Source organism: Pollachius pollachius, assembly GCF_949987615.1.
Source record: "Pollachius pollachius genome assembly, chromosome: 4".
Classification (NCBI taxonomy): Eukaryota; Metazoa; Chordata; class Actinopteri; order Gadiformes; family Gadidae; genus Pollachius; species Pollachius pollachius.
The window spans coordinates 30,487,302-30,506,793 of record NC_136937.1 but is presented as its reverse complement, the minus strand read 5'-3'; the positions used below and the strand labels follow the sequence as shown (position 1 = coordinate 30,506,793).

General features: G+C 48.6%; 2 protein-coding genes across 2 annotated transcripts in view; one reads left to right on the top strand and one right to left on the bottom strand.

Moving 5' to 3' along the window:
• LOC307075085 (partitioning defective 3 homolog B-like) overlaps positions 1 to 15,291 on the top strand; it is a gene marked incomplete at both ends in the record, with an annotated part of 33,295 nt that extends 18,004 nt beyond the window's left edge. Inside the window, 5 exons of the mRNA XM_079735591.1 lie at positions 5,422 to 5,590; positions 7,298 to 7,442; positions 8,716 to 8,819; positions 12,500 to 12,544; positions 15,284 to 15,291. Coding sequence (XP_079591717.1) covers positions 5,422 to 5,590; positions 7,298 to 7,442; positions 8,716 to 8,819; positions 12,500 to 12,544; positions 15,284 to 15,291 — 471 coding nt within the window. The remainder of the gene's footprint in view (positions 1 to 5,421; positions 5,591 to 7,297; positions 7,443 to 8,715; positions 8,820 to 12,499; positions 12,545 to 15,283) is intronic.
• The window catches only part of LOC307074691 (muscleblind-like protein 2a), a gene marked incomplete at its 5' end in the record, with an annotated part of 239,675 nt that overhangs the window by 158,312 nt on the left and 61,871 nt on the right, over positions 1 to 19,492 (bottom strand).

Here is a 19,492-nt window from a genome sequence, read left to right as displayed (position 1 = left end):
GTTAATGGGGACAGACAAGTTAATGGGGACACACAGACTTATGAGGACAGACGGGTTAATGGGGACACACAGGTTCATAAGGACAGACAGGGTTATGGGGAAATGCAGGGTCATGGGAACACAAAGAGTTATGAGGACAGATGGGTTACAAGGGTTCATGAGAACACAAAGACTTATGAAGACACACAGGTTTATAAGGACAGACGGGTTAATGGGGACACACAGGCTTATGAGGACAAACAAATATATAGGGGCACCCTAGATTATGAGGACTCTCACAGATATCAAGACAGGCCGGTGTATGGGGACACACAGGTTTATAAGGACAGACAGGGTTATGGGGACACACGCATAAACAGGGGAAGCCCAGATTATGAGGAGTTACACAGATATCAGGACAGGCCGGTTTATGGAGACACACACCGATCTCGAGCAAAACCAGAATATGAGGACTTGTACAGATACCGGGACTCACAGCGTTGTGAGGACATGCAGAGGTTTGGGGACATGCCGGATTATGGGGACACAGCAGATTATGAGCACACATACAGCCACAAACACGAGTACAACCACGCACATAACTACACGCACAACCAGGCACTGACTAAACACCATTACCTCAGAGTCTCCAGTGGACTCTGATGTGTGTGTGTGTGTGTGTGTGTGGGGGGGGGGGGGGGCGCAAAAGTAGATTCAGTGGGTTCATATGTATATAATCAGGATTATCAGCCAGGTCTGATATTCTTTGATGAATACACAAACTTTTCTCTTTTCCCAATTAATTTCCCTGTTTAAATTCATGAGTACTTTTGCACTCATTAATAGAAGAACTTTTAATAATCTGTGTGTTCTTCACTGGCTTGCTTGCATACTGTAAACACCCTTTCAAACTGTCGTTTTCCCTTGAACTGATAACTTTTTTTTTTATTATGTTTTTCTTCACTTTTCCTGCTTGTTTGGTTTGGTTTTATGATTTGACATTTTTACAATTAGCAACTTCCTTTCTCTGTCTGACCTGGCTGTTTAAATAAAAAAAAGACTGGACTGCCCCCTTGCATGCTTGTCTCTTCTGCCTTCTTCTCTGAATACCGATTGGGTTGCTTTTCAAAATATCTGCCTTCTCACACTTTCTGCTTAAATAAATTGCATCTGGAATCTTTGGTTATCCCTCCATGTTACAGAATGTGTCTTCTTCTAATCTTTAACTCCTTTCACCGCCTGCTTCCTGATCGGTTTTGTCTGCACTACAAACGGCTGCTTTTCCACCTACCTTATTGGGAGTTAGGAAGCAAAAGCCTCTGCTAGCGTTTTGCTAGCATTTGCTGCTAATTATACAAACATTAGGCCCATTTCGACTTCAATGTTCATTGATGTTCACAAATGTCTTTAAGTGTCACGTAAACACTTAAAACATCTATGATTTGTATTATTGGAACAGAAAGTTTCATTCACAATATGATTTCAAATTAATTAACTTTTAAGTTAACTTTTTAACTATTAACCTGAGTGCTTAAAATCTTGTCTTCAGTTAAAATGAATGCCTGGAAAAGCTCCAAATTAAATCTATTAAAACAAATCCTTTGACAAGGAAGTAGGATAAATGCCAGGAATATTAGACAAAAGCAAAATCCTTGTCTTCTTAGACAGAACAAATGGACGTTCCTTGGTTTGGCTCATCACACTCAAAGGTGGCAATTCAAGGTGTGTGTGTTTGTTTGTGTGTATTGGTGTTTGTGTGTGTGTGTGTGTGTGTGTGTGGGTGCCTGCATGTGCGTCTTCACAATGAATGTCGCTGAGCTTCCTATCGAAGCATCTCCATCTCTTTCATGCCTCTTTGTGTGTGTGTGTGTGTGTGTGTGTGTGCGCGTGCGCGTCTGTCTGTGTGTGTGCGCGCAGAGCCCAGTCTGATCAAAGGCGATGGATAATCCATCCAGTCCGGTCTCAACGGGCCCCTTTGCGTTCAACTCAACGGACTACAATCTCTGTCTTTCATTTTTGTTATTCAGATCTAATGACACCCCTACTCCCCCAACCCCCCTCCTCCCACCCTCCCCTCCTCCCCCGTTTACTTCCTCCCCCTCCCTCGAGTTCAGTCTCTAAACGCAGTCATTAGTTTGCATAATCAAACATCCTACAGCGCCGACGGAAAGAGCGTGATAAACGCTACACTTGTTTGAGGATATTCATTTTATTTCCGTCCATATATATTTATTTATATTTATGAGGTTTGGATGGGAGCCGTATTGGGATCAGAACAAGCGATACGCGGAGATCTATAAGAAGCGATCGCAATTAGACGAGGAGGGGAAAGCGCCAGCGCGGTTAATCGCCCGGCCGCGTCGGCCAAGTAGCGTCGCAACCTTGAACACTCGGGGAAACTTTTAACCGCGGCTTGCCAACGGGCCGGAGGAAAATAAAATAAATTGCCAAGTAAGGCGGTCGGCAGTTGGTTGATGTCGCTGAGGAGATGAAGGAGGGGTAGCAGAAGGATTTGAAAGGGGGAGCGGACGGATTGACAGAGAGATGAGCAAGCAGACAGGCCGACAAAGAGACAGACAGACAGGCCGACAAAGAGATAGACAGACAGGCCGACGAAGAGATAGACAGACAGGCCGACGAAGAGATAGACAGACAGGCCGACGAAGAGATAGACAGACAGGCCGACGAAGAGATAGACAGACAGGCCGACGAAGAGATAGACAGACAGGCCGACGAAGAGATAGACAGACAGGCCGACGAAGAGACAGACAGACAGGCCGACGAAGATATAGACAGACAGGCCGACGAAGATATAGACAGACAGGCCGACGAAGAGATAGACAGACAGGCCGACGAAGAGATAGACAGACAGGCCGACGAAGAGACAGACAGACAGGCCGACGAAGAGACAGACAGACAGGCCGACGAAGAGATAGACAGACAGGCCGACGAAGAGATAGACAGACAGGCCGACGAAGAGAAAGACAGACAGGCCGATGAAGAGATAAGACAGGCCAACGAAGAGACAGACAGGCCGACGAAGAGACACACAGGCCGACGAAGAGACACACAGGCCGACGAAGAGACACACAGGCCGACGAAGAGACACACAGGCCGACGAAGAGACACACAGGCCGACGAAGAGACACACAGGCCGACAAGGAGACAGACAGGCCGACGAAGAGACAGACAGGCCGACAAAGAGACAGACAGGCCGACGAAGAGACAGACAGGCCGCCGACGAAGAGACACACAGGCCGACGAAGAGACACACAGGCCGACGAAGAGACAGACAGGCCGACAAGGAGGGAGACAGACAGACAGACAGACAGACAGAAATTTAAGGGGCAATGTTGGATTGGAGGAAGTGATAGAAGTGTGTGTGAGGGGGGGTGGCGATAAAGTGTGTGTGTGTGTGAGGGTGGCGGGTGTGGGAACGCTGTCATCATGACATTGACAAGTGCAAAAGAAGCTGTCAGAGGAAAATGCAAATCGCTCATACCTCAAACACACGTACACACACACTGACGTACACATGTGAGACCGCACACACGAACGCGCACACACACGTCAGGCCGGCCGCCTTCCTCACTCGTGTGTTATCTCCCGTAGCATGATGGCGGCGTGTGTAAGGAGTGACACGCCAGGTGCTAATGACACCCCAGGGACACACACACACACACACACACACACCACCTCTACCGGTGTTTGATATGATTACTACAAGCGCTCCACTCTGTCATTATCATACGAATCGCCTCGTTATGTATTTGCGTGTGTGCGTGTTCATATAGATGTTGTTGTCGGCCGGCTTCGTATGGAGATCATCTTTGGGGGATATGAATGTGGGTGAATAACTATATATATGTGTGTATGTGTGTGGCGCTTTCATCCCCCCCCACCCCTAACCCCCCCAAAGCACCATCACCGCCTCTCATCAGCAAGCCAGTCCCTCTCCCTCCATCACCCCCTCTCCCCCGTCCCTTGGGGGGGGGGGGGAGTGTTTGGGGAAGGGGAAGGGGTCCTTTGAAGCCGAGGATGGCTGTCTGATAACGTGCCCGTCTGCAACGCTTAGGATTATCTGAGTGACCGCATGCTTAACTCTCACATCAAGAGGAAGGCCTGGTGTGTGTGTGTGTGTGTGTGTGTGTGTGTGTGTGTGTGTGTGTGTGTGTGCGTGCGTGCGCGTAATAAATGAATAACTAAAGACAGACCCTTGGAACAGGATGATGTATCTGTGTTTTGGTTCGGGTTGTACGAATGATCTTTTTCATAAAATTATTATTCTATGCATTCACACTTTATTTAAAGTCTCATTGAGTTTTCCAAATGGTGGACACCATTGTTGAAAATGTTGTGTGTTTCATGTTGTTTCATGGCCACGAAGCAACATTAAACAAACGACATTTGCAACAATGGCGTTCACCATTCTGGGCTCCATATATAGGGTTGATACAAATGATGTATGATATATACATTTACATTCAGGGCATTTAGCAGATGCTTTTATCCGAAGCGACTTACAGTAAGTATATTTGTCAGAAGAAAGGGAAACATAATATCGCTGTTGCTACAGTAAAGATATGGATGTACTTTTATTCTAGTGCCAAACTACATTGTGTTTTATAATTTGTACTTTTTGATTTATTTTTATACTCTATATGGAGCTGTGTTATCTGCTTTGAATGACCTTTGTGTCTCACAATGCGGCGCTTATGTTCACTCTAACTTTTTTCTGTTTTGTACAATAATGCCGTTGAACCCACTGTTCCACATTCAACTCAAACACTCAACACACACTAAAATGGCCCCGATCATTTGCATTTTACATTTTACATTTAGGGCATTTAGCAGACGCTTTCATCCAAAGCGACTTACAATTTGTCAGAAGAATGAGAAACAATATATCTCTGTCGGTGCAGTAAAGATATTCATAGAAACAAGTACTAAGCATTTAAGATTGCTAGCCTAACCCTTTCCCTGTATGCATCAAAAACAGCTAGGACGCCACACAATGCTAAGTACTATTTTGAAGTGCCAGATCACTTTGTTGAGGATCATATAAGACACACAACCACATATAGAACCCCCAAAAAGTGGTTTTGGGTTCACGTTCTCTCTAAAGGTGACCCATCACACCACCAGATGTGGGTGTGATGGGTGAGATGTATGACGGATAGATCAGGGGACAGGATAGACAGTGCCACAGTCCACTGGTAGACTGATCGATCCAGCACACACCTAGGTGGCCACGCCCACGTGGGATGTCAGCAGAGGCGGATTTATTCAAACGGCTCGTAATGACTAGACACACCCACACCTGGTGCATGACGTCTCACCTTTACACCCTCTCCCCCAAAGTGATGACTCAGGGCCTCAGGGTCAAAGTTCATCAGGGGAGCCTTGACCGTCTTCCTCCTCCTCCTCCTCCTCCTCCTCCAGGTGTTTGAGGAGCCTGTCTCCCTGCCAACCAGGGGCCCCGCCGGACCCCCCCACTGCCAGGGGCCTCAGCGGGGGTCCTCACCCTACTCGGGCCCCCCGGGGTCGGACCCCCGGGCCGGGCAGCCGTCGCCCCTGAGCGACGGGTATGAGTACGGGAGAACGGCGAATGGTAACTATGGGAACGCGCACACGTACACACGCGCTCACGCGCCAAGACACATACGCAAACACACGAGCACAAACAAAATGGCCGTTCAGTGTGAATGGGTGTATTTCGGTGTGTGTTTTCGGTGCCTTGCTGTTGGTACATAAAGACTTAAAGGCCACGCACATGTCTTAATGACTAGTGTGTGTGTGTGTAGTTGTGCACATGCACGTGCACAAGCTATTCCACTGCAGACACACAGACATCTTTTGCACGGCGTCGATTGTACACAAAGGTCACCGGGGAGACATGGCCCGCCTCTAAACGCGTCCTTTTAACAGCTCTGCATTAACACAAAAACGACACAATAAAAGCGGAACATTAGCATATCACTTTTAACAAAATAAAAGCGTGGGGGAAATGGATAAAAAGCTATTTTATTTTTCGCCCGGCTCTCATTGTCTGTCGCTTTCATTCTTGCCGGCTGCATATTTATGACGAGAGAAAAGCCAGTCATTAGCTCGGATATCCCGTCTTTTTTTTCCCACTCGCTCTCTCCGACGCGACGCTCTCTCGCTCGCTCTCTCACTCTCTCACTCTCTCTTTTTTTTTCTGAGTGAAAGCACTGACCTTGGAACAGTTAGCTGATGAAACGACGCCTAAGTGAGCGGGATTTGCATACGGGTGCACATCGTGCTACACTCACAGCGAGGGAAAACAAAATAAATAAAACGTACATGGAAAGGAGAGATGTGGTGTGGGGGGAGAGGTGGTGGTGGAAACATAACCGTTTTATATTCATTCTTTTGGTGACTCTTTTTCTCGATTTTCATCGTCTCGCTCTCTTTCTCGTTCCTAGACCCCCCCCCCCCCCTTGTCTCACTTATATGAGGGAGAAATCTTTTTATCCTGAGATTTTGTCGCTTGTCTTTGCGGAATAAAGTGAGAATCTCAAACAATGAGTTAGTGGCTTCCTTGTTAGAGTCGCCCCGAAAACAAAGACTTTACTGTTGGGGGGGGTTGAAATTATGCACGTTTTAAATATATCGCACGGGGGGGGGGGGGGGGACTTGTGGTTTATGGAAATGTTGGAAGGGTGTCAGTAGCGGGAAAGACTGAGTTGTGTTTTTTTCGATGCGTTAATGAGTTTTTTGGCTATTTTGGTTTTTGTTTGTATGGGGAGATGGATTTGCATTTGCAAAGTAATGCGTTTGGAGTCTGGGGTATTTCGTGTTTGTGTTTGATCCGAGTTATTGTGTGTGTGTGTGTGTGTGTGTGTGTGCGTATGTATATGCGCGTGTGGATAATTTCATGTGGCCACGTTGCTGAAGCCATGGGATGGTATTGATCGATACATGAAGGACTTTTGAGGTCATTTCCCCAGTATAACGCCTGCATTATAATAATTCCCTACCCTGCAGTGTCCTTTGCCCCTGATCGGGTTACCAGAGGTAAGGGAGAGTGCAGCGGAGCTAATTATGAAAATTCTGACATTAGAGCCAGGAATAAGTATTCCGAAAAAAAAACCACATCAAATAATTATTATCACATAAATATGCATGGGACTCTTCTAAAAAATGCTTTTTTAGAGTTCATTGTTATGGAAATGTAGTTTTTATTCAGTACAACAAGTGTTCACTGAAATCGATCGAACAAAAGTTTTTATATTCTTTTTCATTATCCTTCTTATTCCAGTCTTAATTATTTGTTGATTTTTCTCTTTTTCTTCAGCTGGTTATTACCCGCAGAATGGCGGTCGCTATGACGATGACTTTGATGATGATGAGGAGGCGGAGTTAACCCAAGTCTTCCCTCCGCCCCCCTCCCCCGGCGCAGTGGCAGAGATTAAAAGACAGCTGCCTGCCCCGCCCCACAGGTAAACACACACACACACACACACACACACACACACACACACACACACACACACACACACACACACACACACACACACACACACACTCAATACAAGAACACTCACTCACTCGCGCAATAACACGCATGCACAGGTACACACACACACACACACACTCAACACAGGAACGCACACACACACAAACACACAGTCAAACATGGATACGCATGAAAACACATGAACAAACACACACTATCACTTGCTCGCTCACCTCCTCACTCACGCAGGTAGACTCACTCCCGCAGCGCAACGCAGACCGATACACTCTGGTCCGGGACTGCGCCCGGAGCTAGTCCTCCAACGGCGACGTCTAAAGGCCGCTGCAGGTTCTTTTTGTGTTGTTTGCGATCGGTTTCAGATTGTCCTTGAAGCAGCAGCTGCTGTTTACCTCCCAATATTTAATCGTTTAGCGATCGCTTTCATCAGGTGCGACCCGCAGTGAATACTGAGAGGTGTCACTCAGGAGAGGGGCGGGGCTTCTGGCTCAAGGAGAGCTACGGGTTAGCCGGCAGACACCGGGGGAATCAAACCCCAGTACCTTTTCGAGGTGTCCGCGCCCTGAACGTCACAACCGTCCTGCACCTTAAAGATGCTGTGTGGGAGAATTAGGAGCTTTTATTTGAGTGTTATCGGTTAGAAATACCTGAGTCAGACGTCACTAACCGCGCTGGGAGGATATCGGTTTTTGAGGCGACTGCGCCTGACTCCGTACGCGACGGTTTAGAAATTAGCTAGCTCCCGCCTCATTTACGACCAATCAGGGAAGAGATGCCCTCATTGGTTCGCGCAACCCTTGGATAAAACAAAGAGAGGGAGGGAGCAGAGAGGAGGGAGGGAGGGAGGAAGGGAGTGATGGAGGAGAGAGGGAGGGAGGGAGGGAAGAAACAGAAAGGGAGGGAGGGAGTAGGGAGAAAGGGGAAGCAGGGAGGGAGGGAGGAGAGAGGCGGGGGGGAGGGAGGAAGGGAGCGAGGGAGGAAGGGAGCGAAAGGGAGGAGAGAGGGAGGGAGGGAGGGAAGAGACAGAAAGGGAGGAGGGAGGGAGGGAGGGAGTAGGGAGGGATGGGGCAGAGAGAGATGGGGGGGGGGATGTTTTCGGGTGCTGTTTGGTTTCATAACTTCGCTCCATCCCCTACAGTCGCTGTGAGTTGCTCTGATTAAAGTCTGAGTGACTGAAGGAAGGGTAGAGCTTCATAAACAGAGCTGACCCAGGGATCTGTTGGTGTGTGTGTTCTCAGTGAGGACGAGACGGGCTCCTTTGAGGAGGAGCCCTCCAGACTACCAGACCGGGACCCCGACATCCTCAGCCCCCGCAGTCGGGCCTCCAAGAGCATGGACCTGGGTCAGTACTGAGCACACACACACACACACACACACACACACACACGTGCAAACACACGCATACATGTGCAAGCACACACGTGCAAAACACACACGCACACATGAACGTACACATACCCATAGCACGCGTACGCACACGCGCACATGCCCACGCAAAACGGACACACTTACAAGCGCGCGTCCACACACGTTTCAGCTAACGCTCATGCACACACACACATGCACCAACACAATCAAAGACACACACACACACACGCGGGCGTGTTTAAGCTAACACGCCCAGGACCATGCAAACGCACACACTCGCACGCACGCACACACATATATGTTAAAGCTAACGCACATGCACACACACACATGCACGCGCTCACTTACACAGGCAAAGACAACCGCACGTGCGCGTAACGCTCATGCATTCACCCGCACGCACGCACGCACGCACGCATGCACGCACGCCAGACGCACGCACGCATGCACACACACACACACACAGGAACACTCACACACACATTCTGAAAGAATTAATAGCCTGTGACCCGGGACCTGCAGCCTCGTGCCAGTGTTGGCCCGCCTCCCCTCTTAGTCTTCGTCCTCCTCTCCCTCTGTCCACATCTCTTAACCTCCTTCTCTCCATCCTTGTGTGTGTTTGTGTTGCCTCCTCCTCCCTTTACACATGTCTCCTTATCGCTGTCCACCTTTCTTTCAGTCTCCCTCTCGCTCTCTCTCGCTCTCGCTCTTTCTTTCAGTCTGTCTCTCTCTGTCTCTCTCTCTCTCTCTCTCTCTCTCTCTCTCTCACACCACTGGTTTGAGCTGGAGTCTTATCTTTGGGATATTTCAGTGTGTTGTGATCTCGTACTCGGCCTCGCTCTTGCCCTTCATCCCACTTGTCTTTTCCTTTCCAAACTTTCCGTAAAGCAGACTGAAATCCATGCTGTCTAAATCTATTCTATCTGTCTCTTGCTCTCGCTCTCTCACTCCTTCCCTATCTATCTCACCCACCTCTCTCTACCATAGATTTCACGTCACTGTGTGTGTGTGTGGTTCGCTACTGCCTATACCTTCCTGTGTGAGTCTTGGCTTGTGCATGTGTGTGTGTGTGTGTGTGTGTGCCTGTGTCTGTGAATGTGTGTGTAGCTGCATTTAAATATGTGTTTTAGTTTGTGTCCCTTGTGTGGGTGGGGGTGCGCGCGTGTGTGTGTGTGTGTGTGTGTGTGTGTGTGTGTGTGTGTGTGTGAGTGAACTTGCATTTGAATATAAAAGCATAATTTGGTGTGTGTGTGGTTGCCCCTCACCTGCTCTCACTCCCATTCTGCTTCATTAGGTCAGCGAATTGGCTTTCTTCCTGAACCCCCCCCCCCCCCTCCCCCAGTACGGTCTTTCATTACCTGCAGGGGTTGTCTGCCACCTGGACACACACACACACACACGCACACACACACACACACACACACACACACACACAATCCGCATGCTCACACACACTGAACCCACCTGGGCATAAACACACACACACGTTTACCCAATCCCCTCCCTGTCCTCGGAGACCTTGAAATACCTTCTCGCTCTCTCTCTCTCGCTCTTTTCCCATTTTCTTCTCTCCTTCATGTCTCTTTCTCCTCCTCCATTCCATCTTCTCTCTCCCCCTCTTGACTCCCTCTCTCTCCCCCCCTCCCCCTCCATCTTTTATCAGCATCCACTTCCAATTGTTCCTTTCCCGAGTCCCTCTGCGGAAGATAGGCAGTTAGCCGTAGTGCTGTGCGTGTACATTGTGTGGTCATACTATGTGTTTTTGTGTGTGTTTTTTGTAGAGTGTGTGTTTATACAGTAGGTGTGTGTGTGATTGTGTGCTTGTATGTGTACAGTGTGTGGTTATACTGTGTGTGTGTGTGTGTGTGTGTGTGAGAGAGAGAGAACTGGTAAGAGGGACGTGCCGTTCAACACTTCAAAGTCGTCAGAAGAATCACCTCATATAACAGATTCATGTTGAAATGGCCCTTACACACTCACGCACACGCAAACAAGCACACACACACACACCCTTATGTCTTCAGCATCAGAAAAGGTGTCCATTATTGTTGGAATGCGCCCCGTGTTGACCTGCTAAACCACAACAAACAAAAGACCACACACAATCGCGCGCACACACACACACACACAATCGCAGACACACACGCAGGCACACGCACGCGCACACACAAACATGCGCACACACTCAAAGGCGCACTCTTTCACACACAGCGTTCACCTCCCTGTATTTATGAGGACCATGCGATAGCCGGCGTCAATGCATTTCAATGAGCTCCCTTCTAAAGGGTCAGCTTCAAGCTAAATACCAGTTCAAGCTAAATACCGGTTCAAGCTAAATACCAGTTCACACTCTTATCTGCATTCATCTGGACGCTTTGTCCACACGCGTCCGCCACCCAAACACTGAATGGGGTAGACGGCGCCCTTAGGGCAAATAAACCCGCCAGAAAGCAGAAAGAGTGGCCCAGATGCTCACACTGATCCATGGACGCCATCGTTCCAGTGAGGACCTAATGGTAGCCCTTTAATCACCCGGTTGGGGGGGCAGGATGTGGTCTTGCCCCCCCCCCCCCCCCCCTCTCTGAAGGGGTATAAGCTGTGGTTAAGTGGACTGCGGGCGGGGCTGGGGGAGGGGTGATCGGGACGATTAGATTAATTCATAGCCTCTTAATTCTTCATTTCCATCTTTAGCTTCACTCCCCCCCGTCCCTTTTATTTTATTTCTCCCTTCATCTCTCTCGTCTTCCCTTCCCCTATCTCTCTTCCCTCTCTCCCTCCCTCCCTCTAATACCTTATGTCCCTCTCTCCCTCCCTCCCTCTAATACCTTATGTCCCTCTCTCCCTCCCTCCCTCCAATACCTTATGTCCCTCTCTCCCTCCCTCCCTCTAATACCTTATGTCCCTCTCTCCCTCCCTCCCTCTAATACCTTATGTCCCTCTCTCCCTCCCTCCCTCTAATACCTTATGTCCCTCTCTCCCTCCCTCCCTCTAATACCTTATGTCCCTCTCTCCCTCCTACCCTACATACCTCCCTCCCTTCCTCAACCCTTCCTTCACACTATCTGCCCCTTCTCTCTCTCCCCCTTCCTCTTTCCCTCCCTCCCTCCCTCCCTCCCGCCTCCCTCCCGCCTCCCTTTCCCTCCCCCATCCTGTGTTATCCCTGCTGGGGGTGGGAATCTGAACTCATAAAAAATAGAGGATTATTTAAGAGCAATGGCGGCGTAATGAAAACCTATTATTGTATTCCTTGGTGCGAAGCCCTGCGGCAACTTCTCTCTCTCTCTCCCTCTGCCTCGCACACTTGCTCTCTCTCTCCCTCTCTCTCTCTCTCTCTCTCTCTCTCTCTCTCTCTCTCTCTCTCTCTCTCTCTCTCTCTCTCTCTCTCTCTCTCTCTATCTCTCTTTCTCCCTTTGCCTCGCACACTCGCTCTCTCTCCCTCTCTCTCCCTCTCTCTCTCTCTCTCTCCCTCTCGTGCGTTCATGCCTCATCTCATAATCATTTTAATAAATCTTGTGCTTTTTGTTGAATTCTTTTTGTGTTCATTACTTCCAGAGCACACGCACACAAACAAACACCCTGGGTGTGGGTAAATGTTTACCTGTATGATGACTGTTGTTCATTTCTGTTGTTGTTTGTTGTTGTTTTGGTTTTCAGTGCCTGATGAGAGTAACGTAGGATCTCTGGTGGGACCGGGGAAAGGTGAGCGCGCGCACACACACACACACACACACACACACACACAGAGAGCTCTGCATACAGGCTAATTGGTATTGACAGGGCCTGCTCCGCGTCCCTATATACCTATTTCCCCGTATTGATGTATTATCCCGTGCTGAGCCAGCGCTTCCGCGCGGCCCGCTGGCTAACGGGCTGCTGCCGGGGCCTCTCTGCTTTATGGGCCCTGACGTCTTTTCATTAGGAGGATGGCCCCCCCCCCCACTTTAATCTCCCTGAAACCCTGCAGCCGCAGCGGCCCGCTGGTGGCACTCACGTCACACACACACACACACACACACACACACGCGCGCGCACATCCGTCCACGCATATATATACACATACGCACAGATACACATACGCACACGCATGCGAATGTATAGACGCACACTCACCGTTACACCCGCATGCAGAGAAACACTTACACGCACAGGTACACACACACAGACGCACAGATACACACACACACATGCACACACACACTTACAGATACACACACGCACACGCAGATACACACACACACACACTGCCCGTTGACGCACTGCTGCCAACCCAACCTGGCCTCTCTATTGGCTTTACTCTGTTCCTCTCTTGGTCCCTTTCTGGTTCTCTCTCTCTCTCGCTCGCATCGCTCGCGCGCTCTCTCTGTCTCTCTCTCTCTCTCTCTCTCTCTCTCTCTCTCTCTCTCTCGCTCGCGCGCTCTCTCTCTGTCTCTGTCTCTCTCTCTCTCTCTCTCTGTGTCTCTCTCTCTCTCTCTGTCTCTGTCTCTGTCTCTCTCTCTCTCTCTCTCTGTCTCTCTCTCTCTCTCTGTCTCTGTCTCTGGCTCTCTCTCTCTCTCTCTCTCTCTCTCTCTGTCTCTCTCTCTCTCTCTCTCTCTCTCTCTCTCGCTCGCGCGCTCTCTCTCTGTCTCTGTCTCTCTCTCTCTCTCTCTCTCTGTCTCTCTCTCTCTCTCTGTCTCGTCTCTGGCTCTCTCTCTCTCTCTCTCTCTCTCTCTGTCTCTCTCTCTGTCTCTCCCTCTGTGTTAGATATCGCCTCTCTCTCCCCTTTGGGCTCTGGTATCTGATCCCGTACGTCGCGCTCTCACTGTCTCTCTCTGTCTGCGTCTCCATCCCTCCTTCTCTCCCCCGGTCTCTCTTTCTTCCCCCTTCTCTCCTCTGTCTTGTTCCTTCTCAGCCTTATCAGCCTTTAAAGCCTTCTCTCTGCTGAGTTACATTTGAATACGTCTCTCTTTCTCTCTCTCTCTCTGATTGTCCATCTCTCTCTCCCTTTGTTTGGTTTCTACCTTTCTCTTGCTTGCCCTCCCCCAGGCCCTTGTGCCTGTCTGTCCCCCCTTTCCTGTCTGTCCACCTGAGTTATTGTGTGTGTGTGTGTGTTTCTTCTTGTACAGAAATATGTTTCAAGTGTATACCAGCCCATGTCCAAGTTGTGTATGTATGTTTTTGTGTGTGTCAAGTTGTGTAGTAGAAGCAGAACCAGATGCACACTCACCCTTATTAACCTGTGATTCTTTCACACACACACAACGCACACACGCGCGCGCACACACACACACACACACACACACACACACACACACACACACACACACCCTCTCAAACGACACAAGCCGCCACCTGCATGACCCACTCTAACTACAATAACCCGCTCGCGGTAAGCATTCATTATGGAATGGCCATTTCTTCAGCTCCCTCTAGTTATTACATCTATTCATCTCTCCGGAGCACTATACGTCCAAAGGCACCACCACCTCCTCCACCACCACCACCTCCTCCTCCGTCCTCTAATCCCCAATGCACCACCAGCAGCAATTCACCTCAACACAATTACTGGCTCACTACCCTCTCACCCCCCCCCCCAGTGGATTTAGACGCAGTAGATTACTCTGAGAGCTACATTTACTTGAGAGGGGTGGGGGGATGGGGGGGTTGGAGGTGGTTACCCGGTCCTCACCCCAACCACTATTTGCCCATGTTTGTTTGTTTACTATTGACCGGGACGAGTGCGGTTGTTTACCAGTGCTTCAGCCCATCGGTTTATGTGTTGAAGTAGGAAGGGGACTCGTGTTTGGCTATGACGACGCCAGGCCCCGCCTCTCGTGATGCTCGTCGACCAATCAGAATGCAGGGCTCCTCGTGAGGCCGTGCCTCGTTGGTCGCTCGGATGAGGTCATCGTGCCCCCCCCCCCCCACAAATAACAGCGATTGATGAGGATAAGGAAGAGAGGTTGTTTTACTGATGCGTGTGTTCTTTCAGCGGTTTTCCTTTTGTCTTTTTTACGAGATAAAAAAAGGCGAAACACGCCATTTTTATTCTCAAAGCACTCCACCGCCGTCAGCAGAAGGAGATAAAGTAAAAGGGCAGTTAAAGCCAGGCAACGCCCCCTGTTTTAAGAGCCTCTCTAACACGACGCTACACAGGACTCTTACTTTCTCAACACCACTAATGGAAATTACAGAAGCGCAGCCGTGTGTGTGAGAGAGCGCGATACTTCCTTCTTCTCGTGGAGCCTGTTCTCTCTCTCTCTCTCTCTCTCTCTCTCTCTCTCGCTCTCTCTCTCTCTCTCTCGCTCTCTCGCTCTCTCTCTCTCTCTCTCTCTCTCTCTCTCCCCCCCCCCCCCCCCCACGGGGCCATGCCATCTGAAGCAGGCCCTGTAACCTTTATTTAAAGCTAGTTAACATCGGCCCCGGGCCCCCTGTTTGCGGGTCCCCTTGTAATTCTATCAGGCTTCTAAGGGTTCCAATAGGAAGGCATTCAGTAAGCTTTATGAGGGATGCGGCCGGCCCCCATGTTTTTCTCTCTTTACAGATGTGTCCATGGCCGACCACGCTGACCTGTGGTTATGGAACATGCGCTTTTATTGTGAAAGGAAGGATGGGGCCCCGTCTGGTTTTATGGTCCCGGAGAACGTTAAGGACCTAAAGGTTTTACAGGCGTGTCCTGTAGATTGGATTGTTGCGGTTGGGAAGTGTGTGTGTGTGTGTGTGTGTGTGTTTGTGTGTCATCGTACTCATAGATCTCTATAGTAATGTGTGTGTGTGTGTGCGCGTTTGTGTCATCGTACTCATAGATCTGTGTGTTTGTTTGTGTAATCGTACTCATAGATCTGTGTGTTTGTTTGTGTCATCGTACTCATAGGTCTGTGTGTTTGTTTGTGTCATCGTACTCATAGGTCTCTTTATCAGTGTGTGTGTGCGTGCAACAAAACAGTTTTGTCACACAATAAAGCCATTACAAGGGCACTGGCCGCCATGTCACCATGGCAACCCAGCTTTTTTAAAAGGTCCTCCTGGACTGGGGGGGGTCCGACATGGGGGGGGGGGGGGGGGGTAAACCTCAGCCACCCCACACCTATTTGTCACTGAGCCTGTTGTACACGCTGTGGCAGGTACCGTATTCTGTGTGTGTTTGCGTGCGTGTGTGTGTGTGTGAGTGTGCGCGTGCATGTTTGTGTGTGTGTTAGTTAGAGAATGCCAAGACACAAGTAACATCTGGCACCTCGTGTGTGTGTTTGTGCGCGAGAGGACGGCCGAGATGCAGAAGAAGATCGATTATTCATAAAATGTTGAGGCGCCCATAACATTATGCAAACACAAACCCTAATATATGTGTATGTGTGCCTCAGACAGCAAGAACTCGGGCATAGCACGGTATAATATTATTATTATATGATATTATTGTTATGAGGGATGGAAGGGTATTATTTCAGAAAGCCGCTGGTGTTGTCCGTGCCGCTCTTTCTCAGGCAACCAATCACATAGTAGACAACCCTCTTAGACAACAAAATGGCGGAGAAGCTTGTTCTTGCCATGTCCGTCTATCCCGAAATTTATGATACGATGTACCTAATAAAGATAACAAAAAAAATGATGGAATAATAAACCTTAGTCTTCCTAAAGTTATTGAAAACACAGACAGCGGCTGGCTCTAAGAAGTCTTTAAAAACACACTTGTCGCACGTGCCGTTTTTAATATCCCTATATTGTTCGTTTCCTTTTTCCCCTTTCTATTTAATTCCTAATTTCTTTATGTTTTCATTCTATAGCCCCTGGCAGCCCCTGCCTGGAATGGCGCTTTATTAATAATTTGTTTATGTACTTACTTAGGCGCAGGTAGATTGGAGTAAGGCTCTGTTCTGTCTCTAGCATGAGGCTTTGATTCATGGCGAGGTTGGTGGCAGTGTTGGTAGTGATCGCTCATTGCTAAATCATAGCACGCCGCTACATGATAGCTCGTTGCTACATGATAGCATGTCGCTAGGTACCTTTGGTGAGGGCTCTCGTCGAAAATAATGAGTACAACGTATGGAAGGTTCTCTGTCTGTGGATGGCACGTCTCGTAACCTGCTGTCAACAACAAAATGTCTTTTTGTATGGGTCTCTTGTTTCTCTCTCTCTCTCTCTCTCTCTGTATGTATGTCTCTTTCTCTCTCTCTCTCTCTCTCTATCTCTCTGTATGTATGTCTCATTCTCTCTCTCTCTCTCTCTCTCTCTCTCTCTCTATCTCTCTGTATGTATCTCTCTCTCTCTCTCTCTCTCTCTCTATCTCTCTGTATGTATCTCTCTCTCTCTCTCTATCTCTCTGTATGTATCTCTCTCTCTCTCTCTCTCTCTGTATGTATGTCTCTCTGTGTGTATGTCTCTCTCTCTCTCTCTCTCTGTATGTCTCTGTCTCTCTTTCTGTCTCGTCTCTCTCTCTCTCTTTGTCTCTCTCTCTCCCCCTCTCCCTTTTTGTCTCTCTCTCGCCCTTTCTCTCCCCCCCTCATCTCTGAGTAGAGAGGGGCGAGAGAGGGGTCACCAAGCCACAGAGGAGTGTCTGTACTCCCGGGGCCTTCTCTCAGAGCCCTGGGGCCCCTCGGGCTATGGTTCCGCCAGCGACCCAACTGCTGTCTGCTGAACCTCCATCAGCCCCCCTGCCCCGGAGTCTAGATACACACTTCACACAACACTTTGTGTGGGAACAGACATGTGTGCCTTTTTTCTGTGTGTGTGTGTGTGTGTTGTGTGTGTGTTTAATGTCTGTCGACCACTGTATTTGAGTGTGCGTGTATATATGTCTGTGTGTGTGTGTGTGTGTATTTGTGTGTGTGTTTGAGTTGGTTCGTCCGTCTGCTTGTGTGTGTGCGCTTGACTGTGTGAGCCTTGGTGTGTCCGTTGGCCGTTGAAAATTGTGTGTGTGTGTGTGTGTGTGTGTGATGACTCTCTTGGACGTTAATGTATACAGTGGGGCAAAAAAGTATTTAGTCAGCCACCAATTGTGCAAGTTCTCCCACTTAAAAAGATGAGAGAGGCCTGTAATTTTCATCATAGGTATACCTCAGCTATGAGAGACAAAATGAAAAAAAAAAATCTAGAAAATCACATTGTCTGATTTTTAAAGAATTTATTTGCAAATTATGGTGGAAAATAAGTATTTGGTCAATAACAAAAGGTCATCTCAATACTTTGTTACATGCCCTTTGTTGGCAATGACAGAGGTCAAACGTTTTCTGTAAGTCTTTACAAGGTTTTCACACACTGCTGCTGGTATTTTGGCCCATTCCTCCATGCAGATCTCCTCTAGAGCAGTGATGTTTTTGGGCCTTCGCTGGGCAACACGGACTTTCAACTCCCTCCAAAGATTTTCTATGGGGTTGAGATCTGGAGACTGGCTAGGCCACTCCAGGACCTTGAAATGCTTCTTACGAAGCCCCTCCTTCGTTGCTCGGGTGGTGTGTTTGGGGTCATTGTCATGCTGAAAGACCCAGCCACGTTTCATCTTCAGTGCCCTTGCTGATGGAAGGAGGTTTTCACTCAAAATCTCATGATACATGGCCCCATTCATTCTTTCCGTCACACGGATCAGACGTCCTGGTCCCTTGGCAGAAAAACAGCCCCAAAGCATGATGTTTCCCCCCCATCCTTCACTGTAGGTATGGTGTTCTTTGGATGCAACTCAGCATTCTTTCTCCTCCAAACACGACGAGTTGAGTTTTTACCAAAAAGTTATATTTTGGTTTCATCTGACCATATGACATTCTCCCAATCCTGTTCTGGATCATCCAAATGCTCTCTAGCAAACTTCAAACGGGCCCGGACATGCACTGGCTTTAGCAGGGGGACACATCTGGCACTGCAGGATTTGAGTCCCTGGCGGCGTAGTGTGTTAGTGATGGTAGCCTTTGTTACTTTGGTCCCAGCTCTCTGGAGGTCATTCACTAGGTCCCCCCGTGTGGTTCTGGGATTTTTGTTCACCGTTCTTGTGATCATTTTGACCCCACAGGGTGAGATCTTGCGTGGAGCCCCAGATCGAGGTAGATTATCAGTGGTCTTGTATGTATTCCATTTCCTAATAATTGCTCCCACAGTTGATTTCTTCACACCAAGCTGCTTACCTATTGCAGATTCAGACTTCCCAGCCTGGTGCAGGTCTACAATTGTGTTTCTGGTGTCCTTTGACAGCTCTTTGGTCTTGGCCATAGTGGAGTTTGGAGTGTGACTGTTTGAGGTTGTGGACAGGTGTCTTTTATACTGATAAGGAGTTCAAACAGGTGCCATTAATACATGAAACGAGTGGAGGACAGAGGAGCCTCTTAAAGAAGAAGTTACAGGTCTGTGACAGCCAGAAATCTTGCTGGTTTGTAGGTGACCAAATACTTATTTTCCACCATAATTTGCAAATAAATTCTTAAAAAATCAGACAATGTGATTTTCTGGATTTTTTTTTTCATTTTGTCTCTCATAGCTGAGGTTTACCTATGATGAAAATTACAGGCCTCTCTCGTCTTTTTAAGTGGGAGAACTTGCACAATTGGTGGCTGACTAAATACTTTTTTGCCCCACTGTATGTGCATGCTAGAGTCTCCCGTAACGTCATTAGCTGCATGTATCTAAAGCATGAGGGGGGGGGGGGGATTGAACGACACCATTTCTTCAACTCCATCACCTTCACTCTCT